The sequence below is a fragment of the Triticum aestivum genome, chromosome 1D (assembly GCF_018294505.1).
Source record: "Triticum aestivum cultivar Chinese Spring chromosome 1D, IWGSC CS RefSeq v2.1, whole genome shotgun sequence".
Classification (NCBI taxonomy): Eukaryota; Viridiplantae; Streptophyta; class Magnoliopsida; order Poales; family Poaceae; genus Triticum; species Triticum aestivum.
The window spans coordinates 252,994,370-253,020,036 of NC_057796.1; the positions used below are offsets into that span (position 1 = coordinate 252,994,370).

The following is a 25,667-nucleotide window of genomic DNA, read 5'->3' on the forward strand; positions in this document are numbered from 1 at the left end:
TACCCTGCCCTAAGTTTGGCAAGGGAGTACAATTTTGATCTAGGAGTAGATCACTGGACAACGGTCAAAATTATCCTTAAAGTACTAAGGAAATATTTCTCGGTTATGGAGGTGATAAAGAGTTCGTCGTAAAGAGTTACGTTGATGCAAGCTTTGACACCGATCTGGATGAATCTAGTCACAATCCAGATACATATTGAAAGTGGGAGCAATTAGCTAAAGTAGCTCCATGCAGAGCATCGTAGACATAGAAATTTGCAAAATACATACGGATCTGAATTTGGCAGACCCGTTGACTAAACTTCTCTCACAAGCAAAACATGATCACACCTTAGTACTCTTTGGGTGTTAATCACATGGCTATGTGAACTGTGACTCTACTAAACCCTTTGAGTGTTGGACACATGGCGATGTGAACTATGGGTGTTAATCACATGGTGATGTGAACCATTGGTGTTAAATCACATGGTGATGTGAACTCGATTATTGACTCTAGTGCAAGTGGGAGACTGAAGAAAATATGCCATAGAGGCAATAATAAAGTTATTATTTATTTTCTTATTTCATGATAAATGTTTATTATTCATGCTAGAATTGTATTAACCGGAAACTTGGTACATGTGTGAATACATAGACAAACAGAGTGTCCCTAGTATGCCTCTACTTGACTAGCTCGTTAATCAAAGATGGTTAAGTTTCCTAGCCATAGACATGTGTTGTCATTTGATGAACGGGATCACATCATTAGAGAATGATGTGATGGACAAGACCCATCCGTTAGCTTAGCATTAATGATCGGTTAGTTTTTATTGTTATTGCTTTCATCATGACTTATACATGTTCCTCTAACTATGAGATTGTGCAACTCCCGAATAGCGGAGGAACACTTTGCGTGCTATCAAACGTCACAACGTAACCGAGTGATTATAAATATGCTCTACAGGTGTCTCCGGAGGTTTTTGTTGGGTTAGCATAGATCGAGATTAGGATTTGTCACTCCGTGTATAGGAGAGGTATCTCTGGGCCCTCTCGGTAATGCACATCACTATAAGCCTTGCAAGCAATGTGACTAATGAGTTAGTTGCGGGATGATGCATTACGGAACGAGTAAAGAGACTTGCCGGTAACGAGATTGAACTAGGTATGATGATACCGACGATCGAATCTCGGGCAAGTAACATACCGATGACAAAGGAAACAACGTATGTTGTTATGTGCTACCTCTTGAGCACTGCGTTGGTTTTCCCTTGAAGAGGAAAGGGTGATGCAGTAAAGTAGCATAAGTATTTCCCTCAGTTTTTGAGAACCAAGGTATCAATCCAGTAGGAGATCACGCTCGAGTCCCACGCACCTACACAAACAAATAAGAACCTCGCAACCAACGCGATAAAGGGGTTGTCAATCCCTTCACGGTCACTTACGAGAGTGAGATCTGATAGATATGATAAGATAATATTTTTGGTATTTTTATGATAAAGATGCAAATTAAAATAAACGGCAATAAAAATAGCTAAGTGTTGGAAGATTAATATGATGGAAAATAGACCCGGAGGCCATAGGTTTCACTAGTGGCTTCTCTCAAGAGCATAAGTATTACGGTGGGTATACGAATTACTGTCGAGCAATTGATAGAATTGAGCATAGTTATGAGAATATCTAGGTATGATCATGTATATAGGCTGTGACGCCCCCGATTCAATCGTACACTAATCATACACGCAAACGTGTACGATCAAGATCAAGGACTCACGGGAAGATATCACAACACAACTCTAAAAATAAAATAAGTCATACAAGCATCATAATACAAGCCAGGGGCCTCGAGGGCTTGAATACAAGTGCTCGATCATAGACGAGTCAGCGGAAGCAACAATATCTGAGTACAGACATAAGTTAAACAAGATTGCCTTAAGAAGGCTAGCACAAACTGGGATACAGATCGAAAGAGGCGCAAGCCTCCTGCCTGGGATCCTCCTAAACTACTCCCGGTCGTCATCAACGGACTGCACGCAGTAGTAGGCACCTCCAGTGTAGTAGGAGTCGTCATCGACGGTGGCGTCTGGCTCCTGGGCTCCGGCATCTGGTTGCGACAACCAGGTAGAAGGGAAAAGGGGGAAAAGAGGGAGAAAAGCAACCGTGAGTACTCATCCAAAGTACTCGCAAGCAAGGAGCTACACTACATATGCATGGGTATATGTGTAAAGGGCCATATCGGTGGACTGAACTGCAGAATGCCAGAATAAAAGGGGGATTGCTAATCCTGTCGAAGACTACGCTTCTGGCCACCTCCATCTTGCAGCATGTAGGAGAGAGTAGATGGTAAGTTCACCAAGTAGCGTCGCATAGCATAATCCTACCCGGCGATCCCCTCCTCGTCGCCCCGTTAGAGAGCGATCACCGGGTTGTATCTGGCACTTGGAAGGGTGTGTTTTATTAAGTATCCGGTTCTAGTTGTCATAAGGTCAAGGTACAACTCCAAGTCGTCCTGTTACCGAAGATCACGACTATTCGAATAGATAAACTTCCCTGCAGGGGTGCACCACATAACCCAACACGCTCGATCCCATTTGGCCAGACACACTTACCTGGGTCATGCCCGGCCTCGGAAAATCAACACGTCGCAGCCCCACCTAGGCACAACAGAGAGGTCAGCACGCCGGTCTAAATCCTATGGCGCAGGGGTCTGGGCCCATCGCCCATTGCACACCTGCACGTTGCGAGGGCGGCCGGAAGCAGACCTAGCCTAGCAGGCGTTCCAGTCCAATCCGGCGCGCGCCGCTCAGTCGCTGACATCACGAAGGCTTCGGCTGATACCACGACACCGAGTGCCCATAACTGTTCCCGCGTAGTTGGTTAGTGCGTATAGGCCAGTGGCCAGACTCAGATCAAATACCAAGATCTCGTTAAGCGTGTTATTATGAAGTAACCGCGAACGCCCACCAGGGCCAGGCCCACCTCTCTCCTAGGTGGTCTCAACCTGCCGTGTCGCTCCGCCACAAAGTAACAGTCGGGGACCGTCGGGAACCCAGGCCCACCTCTACCGGGAAGGAGCCACCTGCCCCTTCAGCCCCCATCTCCGAACGGTATCATAAGTAATGTAACAGTATAAAGTATATAGCATATGCCCGTGATCACCTCCCGAAGTGATCACGGCCCAGTAGTATAGCATGGCAGACGGACAAGAGTGTAGGGCCACTGATGGAATACTAGCATCCTATACTAAGCATTTAGGATTGCAGGTAAGGGTAACAACTGTAGCAACATTGACAGGCTATGCAGCAGAATAGGATTAACCGAAAGTAGTAACATGCTACACTACTCTAATTGCAAGCAGTAGAGAGAAGGAATAGGCGATATCTGGTGATCAAAGGGGGGGCTTGCCTGGTTGCTCTGGCAAGAAGGGGTCGTCAACAACGTAGTCGATCGGGGCAGCAGCGGCGTCAGTCTCGTAGTCTACCGGAGAATAAGAGGGGGAAGAAACAGTAAATACGGAGCAAACACAACATCACAAAACATAACAAGGCAATACGCGGTGCTAGGGGTGACCTAACGCAGTACTAGGTGCTACCGGCGAAGGGGGGAAACATCCGGGAAAGTGTTCCCGGTGTTTGGCATTTTCGGACAGATGAAATGGAGGGGGTTGTTACATGTTCGCTATGCTAGGGACGTGTGGCGGACGAACCAACTGCGTATTCGGATTCGTCTCAAAATTCTGAGACACTTTCATGTACAAAGTATTTTCATCGGAGTTACGGTTATTTTTTTTAATGATTTTCCAAAGTTTTAAGTATTTTCTGAAATTTTTGGATTTATTATATTTAGTTTAATCTGAATTGACCAAGTCAATTTGACTAGTCAAAAGCGTATGCATGGCCCACATGTCACAGGCTGTACCTAAAAATAAATAAAACTAACCTAATTAAATGGGACCCACGTGTCATAGGCTTAGATATTTTTATCTAATTTATCTTATCTAACCATATGGCCTATACACTACACCTAACCACTAATTAGCCTAACTACTAGTACTAATTAGGCTGTGTTTGATAGCAAAGTATCAGAAAAACTAAAGTATCAAAAACTGCAGTAATTTAGTCAGTAGATACACAATACCATGGTTTTAAGTTTGCAGAGTTTTTTGAGTATTCACAATACAGAGCACGTGTTTGGCTACAACACGTAATGTTGTAAAATTTGTTGCCTAGCCATTAGGCAGAAGCATCTAGCTAGCCGTTGTGGTAGCAATGCAAAGACATGCAGCTAGCCGGTTGTCAACTGTTCCCGTTGTGTTAATCTAGCTCGGTAGGTTGGCTAGCCCTTGCCATTCGCGTCCATATGAACTGAAGCAGGTAGCAGCGGCGCGGTGCTCCCCTCCGGTCACATTTGAGGATGGGTTGCGGCACCGTCCGCAGGTAGTAGCGGCTAGATCGAGTGATTTATTAGCACATCGGGGAAGAAGATAACAACGGTAGTACCTTCTTTTCAGCTGCTCTGCTTTTTAAAAAGAGGTAAGGAGTTCTTTTTTTTATACAAAGAAAAAACCACAGTCTACCCAATACTGCAGTTTTAAAACCATTGTTTTTAATGGCAGCCAAACACCTCGTTGTAATTAAAACCATGGTAATCCAAAAAACTGCGGTATTCTTAGAATACTTCAAAAATACCAAGCTATCAAACGGGGCCTTAGCTATTAACCTAAACAGGGCCGGCCTCATCTAGAGATCCAGCCGGCCACACACACATGGCCTCACACACACGCTGCACCCACACACACACGGCACACTACACAGGGCCGACCAGAGGCACACAGCCGTGGCACAGCCGGCCACACACGGCACACACACACACACAACCCGGCCATGACCATGGCCATGGCCAACAGCAGTGGCAGTATCAGGCAACGGCATTGGAGGTAGCAAGCAGCGGCAGCAAACGACTGTGGAGTAGCAAGCAGCAGCAACGCATCAGCAGCAGCAGTTAAGCATGAGCAACATAGCCAACAACAGCAGCGTGGCTAGGAGCAGTTCAGCAGCAGCAGGCGGGCGCAGCAGGGGAGCCCGGCAGCGAACGGCTGCAGACGCGCGCGGCACACGGTGTGCGGGCGGCCAAGGCAGCAGGCGAGCGCGGGCTGGCAGGCAGGGGTGCACGCGGACGGGGCCCTACTCAGGCTAGTGCGCACGGACGCGAAGCTTCGGCCATGGCGACCGAAGCACGGGGACGACGATACGGTGACAAAGCAAGGGGGTAGTAGGGGGAATGGAGGATCAACTCACCGGGAGGTCGTAGACGAGCTCGAGATGGCCGGGGAGGCCCGGTGGTGGAGATCGATGGCGGGGACGCGCGACGACCGTGGCGGGAAGAAGAGGCGATGGCGAGGCTACGCGGTGTCCTAGCTTGAGCTGGCCCCCGGGACGGACGAAGGAGAGAGTGGCGGTCCTCCTGGACGTCCCCAGGTGGCGTAGGGAGCTTCCGGTGCGCGCGAACGACGACGGCACGGCGACGGTGGCGTCGGGTGTGGATGGGGAAGAGAGCAGCGGCGCGTGTGGGGAGAAAGGGGGAAGCTAGGGTTCGTCGGGGGCGTGGGCGTGTTCTTATACATCTCTAGGGGTTCGCCGGATGCACGACACGGCGGCAAGGATGGCCATGGAGGCGGGGATGGCCGCCACGCACAAGCCTCTGCCTCCTCTCTGTACTGTACAGAGGAGGGAGAAAAAGGCTGGTGGTGGGCTTGGGCTGCCCACTGTAGCACTAGGCCTATAGTGCACGGTGGTCTTCCTCTTTTGTTTATTTTTCTTTTATATTTTTTGTCTTGTAATTTTCTTCATCGCTTTGTATTTTAATTTAATACCCCAAAAGTTTTCTTGAAACTAAAACTTGTCACATAACTAGTACGCAATGTTTTGAGCTAGCACACAAGATTTCAAGTGATTTGGAAAATACATAAACATTTGTTTATTTTTAAAAGGCTATTTTAGTTGTTGCTGGGCCACTTGAAATTTTACTAGGGACTAATCGGTGAGTCAAATGATGTTAGTTTCTACATGTCAATTAGTGAAAAATTTGCAACATCTCGAACATTTTTAGTTCTTATATTTGAAAACTTTTGTTGTTTGCCTATATTTTAAATTTGAATTTGAATCGTTTTGAACTAACGCGAGTTTATCTACAGTAACCGAGATGACATGGCATCAGTAGCAGAGGTTTACCGTAGCTTAATTATCCGGGCGTCACATAGGCATCACGTCCACGACAAGTAGATCGAAACGATTCTGCCTCTACTACTATTACTCCACACATCGACCGCTATCCAGCATGCATCTAGAGTATTAAGTTCATAAGAACAGAGTAATGCTTTAAGTAAGATGACATGATGTAGAGGGATAAACTCATGCAATATGATATAAACCCCATCTTGTTATCCTCGATGGCAACAATACAATACGTGCCTTGTTGCCCCTGCTGTCACTGGAAAAGGACACCGCAAGATTGAACCCAAAGCTAAGCACTTCTTCCATTGCAAGAAAGATCAATCTAGTAGGCCAAACCAAACTGATAATTCGAAGAGACTTGCAAAGATAACCAATCATACATAAAAGAATCCAGAGGAGATTCAAATATTGTTCATAGATAATCTTGATCATAAACCCACAATTCATCGGATCTCGACAAACACACCGCAAAAGAAGATTACATCGAATAGATCTCCAGGAAGATCGAGGAGAACTTCGTATTGAGATCCAAAGAGAGAGAAGAAGCCATCTAGCTAATAACTATGGACCCGAAGGTCTGAGGTAAACTACTCACACATCATCGGAGAGGCTATGGTGTTGATGTAGAAGCCCTCCGTGATCAATGCCCCTCCGGCGGAGCGCCGGAAAAGGCCCCAAGATGGGATCTCACGGGTACAGAAGGTTGCGGCGGTGGAAATAGGGTTTTGGCTCCGTATCTGATGTTTCAGGGTATATGGGTATATATAGGAGGAAGAAGTACGTCGGTGGAGCAACGTGGGCCCCACGAGGGTGGAGGGCGCGCCTGGGGGGGGGTAGGCGCGCCCCCTGCCTCGTGGTCTCCTCGTTGATTGCTTTACGTAGACTCCAAGTCCTCTGGATCACGTTTGTTCCGAAAATCACGTTCTCGAAGGTTTCATTCCGTTTGGACTCCGTTTGATATTTTTTTTTGCGAAACACTAAAATAGGAAAAAGCAACAATTTGGGTTGGGCCTCCGGTTAATAGGTTTGTCCCAAAAATAATATAAAAGTGTATAATAAAGCCCATTAAACATCCAAAACAATATATAATATAGCATGGAACAATAAAAAATTATAGATACGCTGGAGACGTATCATTATGCGGTTTGACCGATAAAGATCTTCGTAGAATATGTAGGAGCCAATATGAGCATCCAGGTTCCGCTATTGGTTATTGACCAGAGATGTGTCTCGGTCATGTCTACATAGTTCTCGAACCTGTAGGGTCCGCACGCTTAACGTTCGATGACGATCGGTAGTATGAGTTTATGTGTTTTGATGTACCGAAGATAGTTCGGAGTCCCGGATGAGATCACGGACATGACGAGGAGTCTCAAAATGGTCGAGACATAAAGATTGATATATTGGACCATGTTATTCGGACACCGAAAGTGTTCCGGGTAAAATCGGAGTGCCGGAGGGGTTATAGGAACCCCGGGGGGAATTAATGGGCCACCATGGGCCTTAGTGGAGAGAGAAGAGGGCAGCCAGGGCAGCCCCCCCTTGGAGTCCGAATAGGACAAGGGAAGGGGGGGGGGGCTTTCCTTCTCCCTCTCTCCCTCTCCTTCCTTCCCCCTCTCTTCTCTTGTTGGGAACCTACTAGGAATATGATTCCTAGTAGGAATCCTACTTGGGGCACACCCTATGAGGGCCGGCCGGCCTCCCCCTTCTCCTTTATATACGGGGCAGGGGGGCACCCTAGAACACACAAGTTGACAGTTGTCTTAGTCGTGTGCGGTGCCCCCCACAGATTTTCACCTCGGTCATATCGTTGCAGTGCTTAGGCGAAGCCCTGCGCCGGTAACTTCATCATCACCGTCACCACGCCGTCGTGCTGACGAAACTCTCCCTCGACCTCAACTGGATCAAGAGTTCGAGGGACGTCACCGAGCTGAACGTGTGCAGATCGCGGAGGTGCCGTGCGTTTGGTACTTGGATTGGTCGGATCGTGAAGACGTACGACTACATCAACCGCGTTGTCATAACGCTTCCGCTTTCGGTCTACGAAGGTACGTAGACAACACTCTCCCCTCTTGTTGTTATGCATCACCTAATAGATCTTACGTGTTCGTAGGAAATTTTTAAAATTACTGCGTTCCCCTACAGCTGAGCCATTATGCGCCACCACCCACTTCGGAGAACTGCTTGGGATCCGTCGGATCTGCTCATATCGCCATGATGTGAGGGGAATGGAGGAGCAGGGGAAGAGAAAAGAAAACCTCGGAAGACAGAGGAGTGGGGGTGTTCGCGACGTTTGTCTTTTTTCCTGAACGAACAAATTCATTTGCTGACGCGGCTGATCTCCCATGCTCCAAGATTCGTGCCTCAATCCAACAGTAAACGAGACGTTTGCCTGCAAAGTCCAAAAATCTAAAGTCTTCAAGTTTCTAGCTTTTGTGCCAAACATAAGAGTACTCGGTAGTCGGTACTTCAGACGAGCGACGATCTCTTTTGTAAGTTCAAATTCGTATTTCAAATCCCATCTCGAGAACAACAAAACCTTGGGTTTTAAAAAGTCCAAAGGATCCCAGAAAAAGAGAAAAAAAAACCCAATAACAACAGACCAAGCAAAGCTGGTGACCACACCACACCAACCAGCTCCCCTCCCCAGCGTCAGCGCTCAGTTGCCGCAGTGGAAGCAGATCGCGTGCGCCTCCAGGAAAGCCGCACGCTGCCACCACCCGTTTCACCACCGCACCTAAGTTTTTTTTTCTTCCCACCTCACGCCCGCTGCCTTCTTCCCTCTTCCCTCTTCCCACCGGCCACCGCTTCCCTTTCCTTTCCCCTGGCCCCTCCCCGAGAGCAATAAAAACTCCCGCAGAAAGCGAAACACGCCGCAGTTATTCCCGCCCGCCACACGTAACCCGTCTCACCGTCCCCCCATTTCAAATCACCGCCGCCGACCGACGGGTGGGCCGCGCGGGGGTACTACCCCGGCAGCTCAGCGTAACTGCGCCGCCACGTGGTCAACGTGGTCCCCACCTACGCTGCGTCGAGCAAGGGGTAGCAGTACAGCCTCCTCCGCCTCCTCCTTCCTCCCCGTGCTGCTGCGCTGCTTCTTCTGCGGCGTGGCGTCTCGCTTTTAAAATCTCGCGACGCAGCGGCCTCTCTTCTCTTTTGGATTGAATGGAGCAGGCCATGTGAAGCCTCTGACCTTCGGATACCTACCCCTCCCTCCGCCTCGCTCGCCCGTCCGCGCCGCGCCGCGCCCCACCGCCGCGTGCGTGCGTGCGTGCGTCGCCTTGCGGGCGAGATCCGCGATGTCCTCGCGGCCGTCCTCGTCGTCCTCGTCGAGGCGGAGCAGCTCGCCCTTCTCCGCGGGGAGCCGCCGCCCGCCGACCTCCTCCTCCTCCTCCAGCTCCTACATGGCCGGGCGGCTCATCCCCCGCTCCTCCTCCTCCGTCTCCTCGTACGGCGGCGGCGGGGGCTCGAGGTCCACCACCCCCGGACGCCGGTCCGCCCCCGCCCCGCCGCCGCCTCCTGCTCCGGTGCCGTTCCCTAGCGCGGACGAGCTCGTCATTGAGGACACCTCCCGATCAGGCGACAGCATCTCCGTCACCATCCGCTTCCGGCCACTCAGGTGGGGATCTGGGAGGGGGCTGCGGGGATCTGCCTGCGGGAGCTGTTGCTATGGGTTTCTGCCGGGGCGCGGTCGCCAGTATTCCGACTGATTTGAGCTGGATTCGATGTGGTTGCAGCGAACGGGAGATCCAGCGCGGCGACGAGATCACGTGGTATCCCGACGGGGATCGGCTTGTGCGGTGTGACTACGTCCAGCCATCGGCTTATGGTTATGGTAAGCAGCTACGCTTTGTTGCTCCGTTGGTTTATTTGGGATTTGGCAATGTAGGTTGTGGGATTGGTGATTTGGCAAGTTAGGTACCTGACTAGTAGTTTTGAGCTATCTGTGATTTGGGGGCTTGGATTCTTCATGCAAATTTTGAGGATGATATCGGTTCGGCTATTGAATGCAATTCTTTCTCCAGGGTACATTGGTGAAATATGCATGTTTACACAGTCACATACACACTTTAACTGATATATGCATGTTTATACATAGTCACATACACGTTTTACACCATAAGTGAGGCACTACTGAAATTAGTACGGAGTCGGCTAGTATTGTGGGCTGACAGAATTCATAAGAGCCAAGACAAGGGAGGATGAACTGAAAATTTTAGTCCTGGTTCACATTTCTAGAGGCAGCTGATATTGTTTAGTCGACAGCTAGTAATTTTTCACGAGGTTGACTTCAGTATGCTGCGAAGACTGTTTTTATGGAGATTGCAGAAGACTGTTTGCTCTCAATTGCCCTCACTAAGTATGCTGTGAATTTCAGTTAAGAATTTCAGATGACTTGACAGTGAGATCTACGGTTTACATAAGCAATGCTAGTACAGGTCCCATGGCCCAATTTGTCCACAACCAGTGGATGTTTGAAGGCTTGTTCAAGCTATAGATACAGAGTATTTGTGAAGGGAAACATTGGTGTTGGCTGGTAATTTGAGAACGGGCACATGCCAGCCAGATACCTGGAGTAGTTAAGAACATATATATCATCAGTTTGTGGCTTTTTGGGCGTGGATAATTTTTGCCGCTTCTACATTATATATACCTGAGAGAGAAGTTCCAATTCTCACTGTATGATTTCACTACTTGTGTATTATACAACGTATGTGCATATGGATATTTTGACTTATCCTTCTTTTGTATGTGCTTATTTGTTAAGTACAATGAATAGTATGGAGTGCATTATGATATTATCTGATCTATGTTATTAAAAGGCACAGTGATAAGACAGTCTTATGCCCACACATTTACACATAGCCTATGAAGCCTATGATTTAGAACGGCGTTTTGAAATCTAGACTGAAGATGGGCGTACTTCACATTCACACATAGCCTACGAAGCCTATGATATAAATACAGTTTATGAGATCCTTTTGCTCACAAGAGTGTCCAATGCGGGCATGAAACCATAACAAAGCTTATCCAGAGGCAAGGATGCTGTTTCCTCTGAGATGTTGGGAAGTGCTGAGATCCCTGAAGTTTCATTGAAGTTTGTGGCATGATTCGTGGCTTCATATAAAGATACACAGATGGGTTTGATCACCTTTGATATGCGGGGGTTTTGTTCATTTTAGTTTTCGCCTCCTGAGATGTAGATATACCTGTGTTCATACTTACGCAGGGTTTTGTTCATTTTAGTTTTCGCCTCCTGAGATGTAGATATATTGAAAATTCAGTCTGAAGGTATCCATTTGCAAATTCAAGAACTGTGGTTCACTGTTGAGATGCATTAGAATGTAGATACCAACAAGGCTTTATGTAGTTCTCTGGAATGTCTGATATTCTCCATGGACGTTGATCGTACGACATGGATGATGCTGATGCCCTGTGCTGTGATCTTTATCAATAGAAATTGGACACATGTGCTGAAAAAAGACCCAGAAAATTGTTTCACAGCAAACTTAATGGCATTTACTACTCCCTCCGTCCCCTATTATAAGATGTTATTACAGCCAACATACTCATATATTGGTTGTAATAAGTTAATAACATCTTAAATTATGGGATGGAGGGAGTAGTTTCTAAACAGTTATCCTGATTCGTTCCCTTACTGTGATAAAACGTTACTGGTCACAGTAAATCAATATAACTGAATTTAAAACTGGCGAACCAACTAAGATAAATCAACATATTATGTCACCTTGATTTCTACATGATAATTAATCTCTTTTCTCCACTTTGTTTCTTTGTTTAGATAGAGTTTTTGGGCCTTCAACAGCTACAGAGGCTGTCTATGATGTTGCTGCTCGGCCTGTTGTGAAAGGTGCTATGGAGGGCATAAATGGTATGTTACTTTCATTTATTTAGGTTACTCTACACATTTTATGTTGATTTTTGATATAATTATAATGTCATATGTAATTCAACAGCCACAGAGACTTTTATCTGTCCACCTTCACTCTATGCCCATATGTAATATTACTGTCGTCACTGCACAGTGCATTATGAGATATCCAATCTCTAGCTTCTCATCATGCTTCCTTTGATACCTAATTTACTCTTATTGTCCATATCGTTTTCTTCAATGCTTCGATATTTTATGAGGGCTATTGCTGTAATGGCATGTATTCTTACATAATTCATATTTTGCCTTGTATGGTGAATTGTTAGCTTATCATAGTCACTGATCTCTGAACACATCTTTGTACTAACTTGTAGGGACAGTTTTTGCCTATGGTGTCACAAGCAGTGGGAAAACCCACACAATGCATGTAAGTTCTTATTTTCTACAGAAATAAGGTCAAAACACAGGTAGAATAGCAGCAAGATATTATTCTTTGAAGGGTCTTCCCTTTAGCATATTCCTTTCAGTTCAATTCCGTTGTTCCAATCGATTTTCTGCACCTGCTACTTCACGTGGTAACAATTATGATTGTGCTATATCCATTTTTCGAAAATAATATTGTTGGATACAAGTCCATTTGTGATTTGTGAAGACAAGACTAATATTTATACTGCCTATTCATTTGTTCCCCAATCTTTCACAGGGTGACCAGAATTGTCCTGGAATAATCCCATTAGCCATCAAGGATGTCTTCAGCTTAATACAAGAGGTATGACAGCAAGTGCTTGAGTTACATAGCAATATAGCATTTAAACTCCACACTGTAAATATGTTTAACTGCACTAATGGATTTGTTTTATATTTTTTAATGAAGGAACACTTTACTTTGGTGACTAGTTAATCACCTCGTAAATCTGTACCTATGTCTTCCTAGTCATTACTAGCCACAAAGCATCGTTTGGATAAACACTAAATATAATTTCGAACACTGTATCACCAAAGCAGCCCATGTTTATGCATGTCATGCAAACATGATCTGTTATATCCAAACTCAGCTGACCACAATAATCTGAATTTCCAAACAACAGAGCTTTAAGAGTTAAGAGTTAAGACTGAGTCTGTATAACTGTGTGGTAGCTCTTTCTTGAAGATAAACTGCCTGGAAAGTGGACTTATGAGTTTGGAGAGTTCTTTTGTTGGTTTTTACACAAGGATTTCCTCACTCACTTAGCGAACAAATAAAACAATCTTATTTATTTGATTAACTGAAGAGCATTGAGAGGCTGAGAGGGAAGGCTGACAACTTCAATTGTGGCCATTATGACATACTCAAACCTATATACAAAACTTGCACGTTCTGTTTTGTTGTAAATCGTGTTCTTTATCAACTCTACTGTTTACTCTTTGCTGCTCATATCTATTGAATATTTTGTCATTTTTTCTGGTTATACTGAACTTGAACCCTTGATTTGCATATCTTGACCAACAGACTCCTGGTAGGGAATTTTTGCTACGTGTATCATACCTGGAAATCTATAATGAGGTATGGTATCTCCATTTCGTAAATTTCTCCAAAGTCACTGCATTTATCCCTTTCTTGAATAGTCCAACAGCGTTACTCAAGTAACACTTGATCCTTGTGTGTTGTGCCTTTTCTCTTTGTTATAAATTAATATAAATACTGACTTGTCTGACCATTCGCAAAATATTTCCTGGTTGATTTCCCTACCTAGAGTGTGCTCCCATTAATTATCCTCATATTTCCCTTTTTCGTTTTGCTGCATGCTCTCAGCACTTATTTTTGTTGGTTGGACTTCACGTTCCTGATGGTAGATGTGTGGATGTGCCTACCTCCTCATATATGGCTGGCCTTTGTTTGAACAAAGTCAAAAGATCTACAGAGATTAATCCACTAAAGATATCAACTGTCCTGTTGTTCTGCTGGTTGGTTCCTGCAGGTGGAAGGCATCCCAGCCAAGCTTGAATCCCGCACTAAGCAAGTGAATACTATGTGCTGCATGGTGTCCAAAGCACTGCATGTGAAAAAACCTTGTGCTTAGAGAAAGATTGCAACTAATCATAAGATAGCAACTAACAGTTTTAGTCTCTTATTTAGGGAAATATCTAATCTTAAGTCTTAACTATTCTTGGTGTGGGTGCAGCTTGCATGAGCCACACCCATGCCAGTTGGTGATTGTCATATCCCTCCAATCTTGTGCTATACGAATACTGTCTGAGTGATACTATGATTTCCGGATATTGATTATTGAGCTCCTTGCCTTTCATGAAGATCAAGTTAAAAGTTACTCCCTCCGTAAAGAAATATAAGAGTGTTTAGATCACTAAAATAGTGATCTAAACACCTTTATATTTCTTTACAGAGGGAGTACAAGTCACACTCCATCGCAGATTATCTGTATCCAGAATGCACTTTCATCTAGTACTATCTGGATGGTTTAAATCTGTACATTTTATTGCAGGTGATAAATGATCTGCTTGATCCTACTGGACAAAATCTGCGTGTGAGGGAGGATGCACAGGTTTAATCCTCTACAATTGTTACACTATGTTTATTGTCTTGCTTCTGTATCTGTGCTGTAATTCTGTATTTAATTTTTTGCATCTCCTCCTGAAACCTAATTTTGAGTACATTTTTGGTACTTATTTTCTTAGTTTTTTGCTGTTATTCTCGCTAGTACGAATCTGCTTTTCGTTTTGCCCCTCTTTTTACCTTGTTTCGTTTTTAAAGTTCTGGTCATCATTCCATCCAGTTAGCAAACTGTGAAGATATTGTAATATTGATAGTTTAGCTTTCATGGGTTTGATATGGATATTACTCTTACTTGCTACACATTATCTTTCTGCCCCTCTTTTTACCTTGTTTTGTTTTTAAAGTTCTGGCCATCATTCCATCCAGTTAACAAACTGTGAAGATATTGTAATATTATTAGTTTAGCTTTCATGGGTTTGATATGGATATTGCTCGTACTTGCTGCACATTATCTTTCTTTAAACCTTGTTGTTTCCTCATGAAATGATGACTAGATTAATGGTTCCAGCAGAATGCCATCTATTTGATTTGCAAGTTATCAAAATGATAATCAGTTTTTGTGGCCTTCTTTTGGTAATGAAATTGTTACATGTCAAGTGAGCACGTAAACTATGTCTGGAGTGCCATTTGGCTCTGAGAGTGATTGACATGAAGATCTTGTTTGTGTAGTCAGTGTTGTTTTTTCCTTGTTCATATACGATGCAAGCTGTGTTATATGCAATAACGCCAATGTAGCTTCATGCCTTTATCTACTGCAGTGATGAATCTAGTTTTGAGCTTCTGCTGATCTTCTTCCTTCTGCTACAGGGAACATATGTAGAAGGAATAAAAGAAGAAGTTGTACTTTCTCCTGGACATGCTCTCTCTTTCATAGCTGCTGGCGAAGGTGATTATAATATATTGCTTTCCCTACTACTAGAGTGTTACTGGCTAGATGGTAGGGGTCACCGATTGGTATGGATATGCACCAGGAAGGTGTTGTTTCTGTGAAACATGTGCTTTTTTTTGCGGGGTAGACCTGTGCTGTTAGCCATGCAGTATCTCTCTACAATGCATTAGTCTGCTTGTGAACTGTATGATTTTCTTCTCTTGTAGAACCAATAACTAGCCACTGATTTCCTATGATTGCTTTTGTTTAACGGATCAGCAGTTTCTCAGTCTGCGAGAAATTATTGTCTCTAAATCAGTTATGCTGCATATTATCAAGACTACTATTGTCCACTGACTTCTCTCCCATAATCTATTCTCAACGCCGGTCTCTCTTATATTCCCAATCACAATATGATTAATTCATAGATACTTTAGTTTGCAAACCTAAAACATCATCCATTCTGTAAAAAAATAGGTTTAAGCATCAGCTAATATTATTTCTCGACAACATATGATTTTACTCACAGTTGTAATTATTCAGTTTGCTAACTCAATTTTGGTGCTAATTTCTGAATTACTCACACTTTTTGTCTTACCTGAGTGTTTCACAGTTTTTTCTGTTTTGGTGATATTTTAATTCATGACCTACTATATAATTGTAGTCTTATCAGAGTCAAACTAATACTACTTCAAATGACAGAGCATCGGCATGTTGGTTCAAACAACTTCAACTTATTTAGCAGCCGAAGTCATACTATTTTCACTATGGTGAGCTCAGAAATTCCATCAGTATTTAAGGCATTTAATCAAATTTTTTTCTCGAGAAAACGCAAAAGACAGTTCATTGAAAAGGTAGAAGTATGGTACAATCCTCCTAGGAGGCAAGGGTTACAGATAGATGGGAGGAAGTCAGTGGACATCCCAGGTAGAGGGCAAGACAGTTCTAAGTCCTAGAGCGCCGGCCGTCGCCCAAGAAGAAGCTTCGTCCTTGATCCTGCCTACAAGTGTAGCAATTGAAGGGCTGGCATTGTCGAAGATACACTCGTTCATGTGCTTCCAGATCATCCAAGGCACGAGGAGGGTGACAGATGCCAGCGCTTTGCGCTGCAGCGTTGTTGCTCCTTGTGTTGCGCACAGCACCAGTCCATTAGCGTTGCCTCATGGTTTGGTGTAGGTATCTGAACTCCTAGCCAAGTCAGTACCTCAATGCCAGGTTTGCCGGGCGAAGGTGCAGTCCAACAAGAGGTGTCGCATAGTTTCCGGGGCTTGATCGCATAGTAGGCAGCGGGGGTGGTGCTGCAGGCTGCGGCGGGCGAGCCTGTTGGCTGCCAGCAGCGATCCTGGTTAGCCAGCCAGTGGAAGAACTTAACCTGCGGTGGCGCCCAGCTTTTCCAAATTAGTTTCCAGAAGTTGCAGAGTGAAGAACTTAATCAATTTATTTATGAATATTGCCTTATTGTTCTTGTATGGCGGATGCTCTTGGGTTTCTTGATAATGATGCATCATGTTTCTGAATCTCACATGTGATATGTTGTATTTATTTATTTGGGTCTATAATATTTGTGCGCTCTTCTGCAGATGATTGAAAGCAGTGATCGTGGTGATGAGTACGACGGAGCCATGTACTCACAGCTTGTATGTTGTTTTACCCATAAACAAGATTACGTTTTTCAACCGCTACGCTTTCTAGTCTTACTTTTTAATGCTTCTTCTCTATAGAATTTGATTGATCTAGCTGGCTCAGAGAGTTCTAAGACAGAGACTACGGGGTTAAGAAGAAGGGAAGGATCTTATATTAACAAGAGTCTTTTAACTCTCGGAACAGTAAGCTTTTGTTTCTAATTACCTGTCACAACTCAGGGTTTTCGTTTTATGCCTATTGTCGTAAATTTCAACTTGAAACACATCTTGTTGAGATCCTGTTTTAGAACTTCAGGGAGCACACCTGAACTTATATTTATATTGGACATCATCTGGTAATTAGTTGGAGCTGTTGAATGTGGCAACATATTTTGTACATTTATTCTAAGCAACCTCTACTTCAGGGCCACTTATGTTTCTGGTATCCTTAATGTAATTATTGATTAATTCTGAACTTAACTTCCTAATTCAAAGGTTATCGGGAAGCTCAGTGAAGGGAGAGCAACACATATACCCTATCGAGATTCTAAGTTGACTCGTCTGCTGCAGTCATCACTGAGTGGCCATGGTCACGTCTCAGTAAGTATCTACCCGTTCTTTAGAGCTTCCTGCTTTGGAACTCACTACATGTGCTGGTGGAGGCTATCTTTGCAGCGTGTAGTGAAACTTTATTTTCAATTGTCCAGCTGACATACTGACTTCTTTATGCAGCTAATTTGCACAATTACCCCAGCATCGAGTAACATGGAGGAAACCCATAATACATTGAAATTTGCAAGCAGAGCAAAACGTGTTGAAATTTATGCCTCTCGTAACCGGGTAAATGTTCTCAGCATGCGATTCTTACTTCCCGTGGCACCATTACTTGAATAATTAATGGACATTTCATTATTTTCTCTCTGCAGTTAGTTGATGAGAAGTCTTTGATCAAGAAGTATCAGAGAGAAATATCATCTCTAAAGCAAGAGCTTGATGAGTTTAGGAGAGGAATGCTTGGGGGTGCTAGTCAGGAAGAAATAATGATTTTACGGCAACAGGTCTGCTTCATTTGCTTTTGCCAGATAAAACTAAGGAGCACAATGGTTTATGAGGCATCTATGCAAATGCTTGATTTTTTACTGTTCTATATATGAATACTTATATTGATTTCATATTGTTAAGTTGGTAAATGCTTAAAAAATGACTTCTTTTGCCTTGTTTAGTTGGAAGAGGGCCAGGTAAAAATGCAATCTCGCCTTGAGGAGGAAGAGGATGCCAAAGCTGCTCTGATGAGCAGAATACAGCGGTTGACCAAGTTAATACTTGTTTCCACGAAGACCAATATTCCTGTTTTGACAGATTCGTCTCGTCTTCAGCACCAAAATTCTGTTAGTGAGGAAGATGTGGGTGCTCATTATTGATCTGATTCTGCATTTGTTACCATATTTAAGGTTTTTGATTCTATGAAGTTATAACTCATGCTCTTTTAACTTAGAAAATGTACTAATTCTATCTATTTCAGAAGCTAAGCTCTTCCCAAGATAGTACTACGGTAGTCCAAAATGACAGTACATCAAAGGACACCTTATCATCTGCTTTGCCTGATCCGTTGGATGAGATCAATGGACTAAGGTCTGCTAGCGGAGATCCTTCTTCAGTAACTGGTTCAGGACAAGATTCAATGCAGGTTTGCATTCTACATTTTTTAATTGACCAGTAAACCAGTGACATGTGCCCATGCCATAATCCTAAGGTTTATAGCTATCATCTTGCCGTTCTTTATTTTTTTGATGCACAACTTCTTGTGGAAAATATGTCTTGTCACTTGTTTGGCTCAAAACAACATTTGGAAAACTACAATATTAGAAATCCAAAACCTATTTGGCCATATTACTGGTTTTCCACTAAAAACATTACGTGCAATTAGTGCGTGTAACAGTCACAGCTTATTCCCCATTGCAGTCATGCATTGTTTCTTAACAGTCATGGCTGGGAGTTTTTTTTTGGAGAAAAGTCATGTATGGGAGTTGTGTTCTATTCTCACTGCCACGAATATTTTTGTGCTGAGCTCTATTTATCCTTTCCCAAGAATAGAAGGCATCTGCGATACAGATACTGCGATATGCTGATACAATATTTCCATAAAGCAAGAATGGATCGATTAATCTGTTTTTTTTGTTAGATAATACTCCTAGAAGCGTTTATTTGTACTTGAAAATAAATAAATTATTTAGTGAGGCTATGAGAGAGCAAGGAGTTGATATTACCATATGAAAATGGAAAACCTAAACTAAGATCGAGAGCGTCTATTTGCCATGCCCTAAATCCAAATGCAAATACCAAAATCAGATCTAGGTACTGGACATCTAGAATAAGTCCTAGAGAGGAGGCGGCAGCAGCAAGAGGTATGGAGGAGGTGGCTGTGGCAGGAACAACAGTTTAGTGCGGAGGCAGCACCATTGTGTGGTGGAGGCAGCGACCTTTGGTGAAGAAGGGAAAGGAAGAGGCAGCGACAGCCGATAGGAGTCAGGAGGGGAAGGAGGAGGAGATACAACAGGAGGGCAGACAGAGGAGTCAAGGACCGAGTGGAGACTTGTAGTGGATCTTTATTTTGCACTGGCTGATGGAACATGTCCAACAGTCTATATTAACAATGGTCCTGGCTTCAGTAGCTCTGATGCTAGACATTCAATAGACAGTACAATGGTTATTTTATACTTTTTAAGAGTCAATTTTATACTGGATTTTGAAAGAGAACGTGCTGAATTTACGAATGATTATTGGTTATAGCTTAATGTACTTTGTATATCAGGTGGGAATCACGGAATCGGATCATTTGGATCTATTGATTGAGCAAGTTAAGATGCTTGCTGGGGAGATTGCTTTTGGTACCAGTTCGCTGAAAAGATTAATTGAACAATCAATAGAAGACCCTGAAGGGACAAAGAATCAAGTAGGTGTCATCCCATTCTTAGCATTTTTTACATTTAACTTCCTGCTCAATATTCAACTTCTTGTTCTACTGAATAAGTATCCAGACAAATAAGCATATGTCTTTGTGTTACTGAAAGACAGACACATGGAGTGCTTGACAGTTGCGTACACTACACACTTCTGCTATTTTTCTAGGATTCTGAATATGTTCTAAAGCTCATGGTTGATATTTTATCTTGCTTTGCGCCCTTTACTTTAACCGTTCCATTTTAAATATGCCACTTCTGATAGATGGCCCCTTAACATCCTCTTTTGATAGTTTTGTAGTACCTCTTTTTGATAGAATGTATCATCTTCTATGTCTTCATGATGTTCCAATGCGTTGCACTGTAACTAATATTCATGCATGTATCTTTGATAACAGATAGAGAATCTAGAGCATGAAATCCAGCAAAAGAGGAGGCATCTGCGAGCCCTGGAACAAAAAATCATGGAAAGCGGTGAGGCATCAGTTGCTAATGCTTCTATGGTGGATATGCAGCAGGTAATGTTGTCTAGTATAAAGATAAGCCTCTTAATTATTTGTGTATCCCCTTCCCTGCGTAGTAACATACGTTTTGTGGAAACAGACTATTACGAAGTTGACAGCTCAATGCAATGAGAAGGCTTTTGACTTAGAGGTGATCTTACTAAATTTTCAGTGTGCTTCCCGCAAAATTGATGTGTCTTCAATATACATGTATAGATATATTTTAGAAAAGTTCTGATTGTCTTCTTATATGTTGAAACAGTTAAAATCGGCCGATAATCGTGTCCTTCAGGAGCAGCTACAACAGAAGGTTCTCTTTCCTTCTTCCTTCCTTTTATGTGTGCCTAGTTTCAGTTTAGAATATTCGAGTGGGAAATACTTAATTTGTTGAACGAATTCTTTTTGCTACTTGCAGAGTATGGAAATCAATGATTTACAAGAAAAAGTTCTACGCCTTGAGGCACAGCTCATACCGAAAACCAACATATCCCCTGAACAATGCACACATCAGGAGATTCTTGATTTGAAATCTAAACTTCAGTCCAAGGTTTAATCTGTTTTATCTTCAGATTAACTGGATTTCTTTCAAGATTTCTGCACTACTTTTTTGTGTCTTTAATTTTTTTTGTTTATAATGATATATTGTGCATCTATGGCATATTCTTATATTGTATAAAACGCACTACGTATTTGTTGATGATTTGCTGGAACATTTTGCTAAATTTTGTGCTGCACTCTTTTAAGCGCGTGGATATGCAATACTAATTATATGTTCATTTGTTAGTTGTACATAATTAGTTCACGTTTTTTCCCCTTATTAAACGAGTCAATCAACTTTGCCAATATATCTTGACAGGAAGTTGAAACTGAGAAGCTTAAATACCAGCATCTGGAAGTGATTGAAGAAAATCGAGACCTAATCAATCAGAACCACAAATTAAGTGAGGAAGCTGCTTATGCAAAAGAATTGGCATCTTCTGCAGCTGTTGAGCTTAAGAATTTGGCTGAAGAAGTTACAAAGCTATCGATACAAAATGCAAGGCAGGCAAAGGAGTTATTAATCTCCCAGGAGATGGCACATTCCAGGGTTCCTGTTAGAAAGGGGCGCCCAGCAGGTAGGGGCAGGGATGAAGTTGGGACCTGGAGTCTTGATTTAGAGGATATGAAGATGGAGCTACTGGCGCGAAAAAAGAGGGAAGCTGCTCTAGAAGCAGCTTTGGCAGAGAAGGAGCTTCTTGAAGAGGAGTACAAGAAGAAGTTTGATGAAGCAAAGAAAAAAGAGCTTTCTCTAGAAAATGATCTAGCAGGCATGTGGGTTCTTGTTGCTAAGTTGAAGAGAGGGGCTTTCAGCATATCTGATTTAAACGTTGATGACCGGTCTATCAATCTAGCTGACATAACTAATGATGCAAAGGAAAACAAAGGTGACACAAATGTAGCTTTAGTTGAGAAACAAGTGTCAGATGATACTGTGAAGTCATTGACTGCAGAAGAATATAGAAGTCCAGAATTTGAACCTCTTCTTGTTCGTCTCAAGGTATGTTTATAATTTTCGTTTCATGAAGGGGTGGACATATGTCCATTACTTTGTGTACCATTACCATTCTCATATGCATCAAAATAGTCTGTGGGATAAGTGTGATGCCTTTGTAGTATTAGTAAGACTTGGTATACAATACACCCTCTGATTCACAATTTAAGTAGTCTAGACGTTGACATGGCTTTAAAAGTAGCATTTCGGTCACAGTTTGCTTAAGAAGTGTTGTTTTTAATAAAACAACAATATGTTATGAGCACATATTCATGACGATGTGTGCAATTCTTTCTATGCTATAAAGGTCAAACCTAAAAATGTTTGAATGATTTTGTTTTTTGTAAACTGCTATTATTATGAATCAGAGGAAGTGGTTAGTAACTAAGGCCCTTGCGTGCTAAGCTGTTGATCCCTGTACGAACCTTTGAGGTATGCCCTGCAATGGTAATCTAAATTGACCTACATCGTCAGCTTCAACTAAAGTGATCGATTTGAACATAACAGCTTTTACATTTCACAAGTAAACTAATGTCTTCATTCCATCATAGAAGGCTGCACTGGCAGCTGGAGTAGGCTCTGGGCCTAGTTTAGTTAGTGGGATGAGTCTGTTTCAGTTTTAGGCTGGTTTCTCTTATTAACTGGCTAATTCTTTTCTCCATTTAATGAAGAGGCAGAGCTTCTGTTGGGTACTAAAATAAAATTCTATCATGAATGGCTGCTGGATTACTGATGTTTTGCTGCATGCAGGCTAAAATTCAAGAGATGAAGGAGAAGGAAACTGACCCCCTGAGTGATAAAGATGGCAATTCCCATGTCTGCAAAGTATGTTTTGAATCCGCAACTGCTGCAGTTTTGCTTCCTTGTCGGCATTTTTGCTGTAAGTCATGATAGGGAATTGCGTTCATGTGCTAAACATCCTTGTCGTTTATGTTTACTAACGTTATGCCTTTTCTTCAGTGTGCAAGCCTTGCGCACTTGCCTGTTCGGAATGCCCTCTGTGCCGCACACGAATCGTAGACAGGATAATTACCTTCACATAGATCACTTGTTAGCCTAAGGTACCAAATACTTCGCCACTTGCCTGTTGGTATCTTTGATCCTATCCTAATTTCTAACGTTTGAAATTGTCCGATGAAAATGCTTGCCAGGAAACTTTTGACACACCCAATCTCTCCATGTAAAATCACCAACCTTATATGTTTCTTTTTCTGTGTAGCAAAGAAGGTTACTTTTATGTTCCTTCTATGTTGTATTGCCATTCGTTTGATTTCCCTATATGGCTTTACCTTGGCTCCTTGTTGTATTGAGAAGTTCAGTGACTTCTCGACAAATGTGTATAGATATGTGACTCAACATTGTCCTCAAGTAAAGCAAATTGATGTGGCAATACATATTTTTTTCTTATCTTTCAGAAGTAAACGATGAACATGAGATCCTCAAGCTGATGCAGTTAATTATTTTCCTGTTGTTTATATGCTTGTTTGGTTTGGGACGTGGATTAACCTAACGAGCCATTAGGCAGTTTGAGACGTGGAAATCTCCCACAGTATTGTTTCCAGACGGTCGGTAGTGTAGTTGAAAAATACTGTATCTGGACACAGACAGCACTGACTGACCGTTTCACAAATCAGCACACGAGAGCTGTGAACTCTAGTTCGTAGGTTGCATCACCTGCACCTGTCATCATCTGATGCGTGTGGGACGTCCTGCGGAGGGAACCTTGATTAGAAGCGTCACGCTGTTGTTTGTGCTGACAATTCGTTCGAGCTTAACAGATTGCTAAAACCACCTTGCAAAAGTGAGTTGGCCATTGACCTCATGAAACTGCCCAACGTTCATTGGCTTTGCCCGATGCTTTTTTTTTTGAGAGTATGCAAATTGCGCATCTTATCTTTATAAAAGGGAGAGAGTTAATTACAAGAGATGAAACCCAAGTGCCCAGCCACACTCGGCTGTCACCACAACATGCACTACCCACACGCTAGGCTACTACTCTATGATGTTTAGTTCTCTTCCTCGCGCTGCTGCCTACAATAAGAATTCCTTGTGGACTGCCTCGGCTATGTCCGCTTCAGAGGCAATGGTGTTGCTGCGAAAGACTCTGTCGTTCCTCTGCTTCCAGATGTTCTAACATACCGACGTGCAAAGGGTATCGAAACCTTTGCGATCCCTCTTATCAATGCGCTTCCTAGAAGCCATCCACCAGTCACCCAATGTATGATCCCTGGTAGGCGTGAGCTCTATGTTAATGCTCAGTCTCCTCAAGCAGAGAAACCAGACTTGTCTGGCATACACACATTGTATGAGAAGGTGCTCCACCGCGTCCTTCTCCTGCTCACACAGAAAACAAGGCAAACTATGCTCTTGCAGTCCGTGTCTGTGCCTACGGTCAGATGTCCAAATCCTATGTTGTAGGGCTAGCCACATGAAGATTTTGCATGTTAGGGTAGCCCGGCATCGCCAAACTGCCGAAGCGCATTGAAACCGAATGCCTCCATGGCACATCATCTTGTAGGCCGATTTTGCCGAATAAGTGCCACTTGCCTCCCACTGCCAGATCGGGGTGTCCTCCGTGTGTGGCCTCAACTCCATTTGGATCATTATCTCCCACATTCTTATGAATTGGAGCAGCTCCTCAGTGGTCATCTCACCCATGATATCCTGGGTCCATGCATGAAGATGAAGCGCTTCATTGACCTTCCTCCTATTCACCACTTGCTTCATGACTTTGCAAACGAGAAGTGACGCGATCTCGCCGACGTTTGATCCATTGATCCAACGATCCCTCCAGAACAGCACTTGCAAACCCTTGCCAATGTTCCACTTTACCATGCTGTCAAAGGCCAGAGCCACCTGTTTATCTGTGCCGAGGTTCAGACCTTGCCAAGGTCGATCATTATCGGTCCGCTTCAGCCACTCCCACCTGAGTCTAAGGGCCAGCCCCTGTTTGTAGAGATCCATGACTCCTAGGCCTCCCAACTCTTTGGGATGGCACACCCTCTTCCAAGCCACCGCACACATGCCTCCCTGGATCTCCTTAGTCCCATCCTAGAAAAACGCGCGGCAACCCTTGTTAATCTTCTCCAGCGCCCACTTAGGTGCCTCGGCCACGATCAAATGGTGCGTGGGCCGCGCGCGCACCACCTGATTAACAAGGATCAGACGCCCAGGCCTAGTCACCAGGCCTCATTGCCATCCTTGCATTAGCTTCAATACATTATCCACAATGGGCTGCCAGTCAGATCTCGTAAGCTGCTTGATTCCCAACTTAAGCCCTAGGTACTTGATGGGGAACTGCTCCATCTTCCAAGGTAGCGCCTGTCGCACTCGCTCCTCATCATCCTCGCCTGACCTAATCGAAACTGCCGAAGATTTTGTGAAGTTCACCCTGAGACCCGAAGCCTCTCCAAAGATCGAAAGGGCTTCCTGGACAAACCAGAGGTTAGATCTCCATGGCCTAATAAACATGACCACATCATCGGCATACGACGTGAGTCTCTGCATTGGCGTGCATCCTGGCATCTTAC

At 43.7% G+C, this 25,667-nt stretch overlaps 1 protein-coding gene across 3 annotated transcripts; it reads left to right on the top strand.

Annotated features, from left to right (window-relative positions):
- Window positions 1-9,100: 9,100 nt before the first annotated feature.
- On the top strand, window positions 9,101-23,544 carry LOC123181294 (kinesin-like protein KIN-7K, chloroplastic). Of its 3 annotated transcripts, none has more exons than XM_044593553.1 (25): window positions 9,101-9,828; window positions 9,947-10,044; window positions 12,013-12,102; window positions 12,477-12,529; window positions 12,806-12,871; window positions 13,592-13,645; window positions 14,583-14,642; window positions 15,461-15,539; window positions 16,224-16,291; window positions 17,102-17,158; window positions 17,243-17,347; window positions 17,639-17,743; window positions 17,876-17,983; window positions 18,070-18,201; window positions 18,367-18,546; window positions 18,666-18,830; window positions 19,956-20,096; window positions 20,502-20,621; window positions 20,707-20,757; window positions 20,869-20,916; window positions 21,022-21,153; window positions 21,463-22,143; window positions 22,888-22,962; window positions 23,098-23,198; window positions 23,289-23,544. In XM_044593553.1, the coding sequence occupies exons 1-24, from the start codon at window positions 9,509-9,511 to the stop codon at window positions 23,155-23,157; spliced, it is 3,048 nt and encodes a 1,015-aa protein (XP_044449488.1). In that variant the 5' UTR covers window positions 9,101-9,508; the 3' UTR covers window positions 23,158-23,198; window positions 23,289-23,544. The 3 variants fall into 3 exon arrangements, with proteins under 3 accessions (XP_044449488.1, XP_044449487.1, XP_044449486.1); XM_044593551.1 differs by having other exon boundaries at window positions 9,105-9,828; window positions 22,888-23,017; XM_044593552.1 differs by having other exon boundaries at window positions 23,098-23,544.
- The last annotated feature ends 2,123 nt before the right edge of the window (window positions 23,545-25,667 follow it).

What these genes read in the sequence shown, in the direction of transcription:
- LOC123181294 (XM_044593551.1), top strand. Translation starts at nt 9,509, where the DNA reads ATGTCCTCGCGGCCGTCCTCGTCGTCCTCGTCGAGGCGGAGCAGCTCG. An exon ending in TGCTATGGAGGGCATAAATG is followed by an intron (nt 12,103 to 12,476) that starts GTATGTTACTTT and finishes ACTAACTTGTAG; the next exon opens with GGACAGTTTTTGCCTATGGT. An exon ending in ATTCTGTTAGTGAGGAAGAT is followed by an intron (nt 18,547 to 18,665) that starts GTGGGTGCTCAT and finishes TATCTATTTCAG; the next exon opens with AAGCTAAGCTCTTCCCAAGA.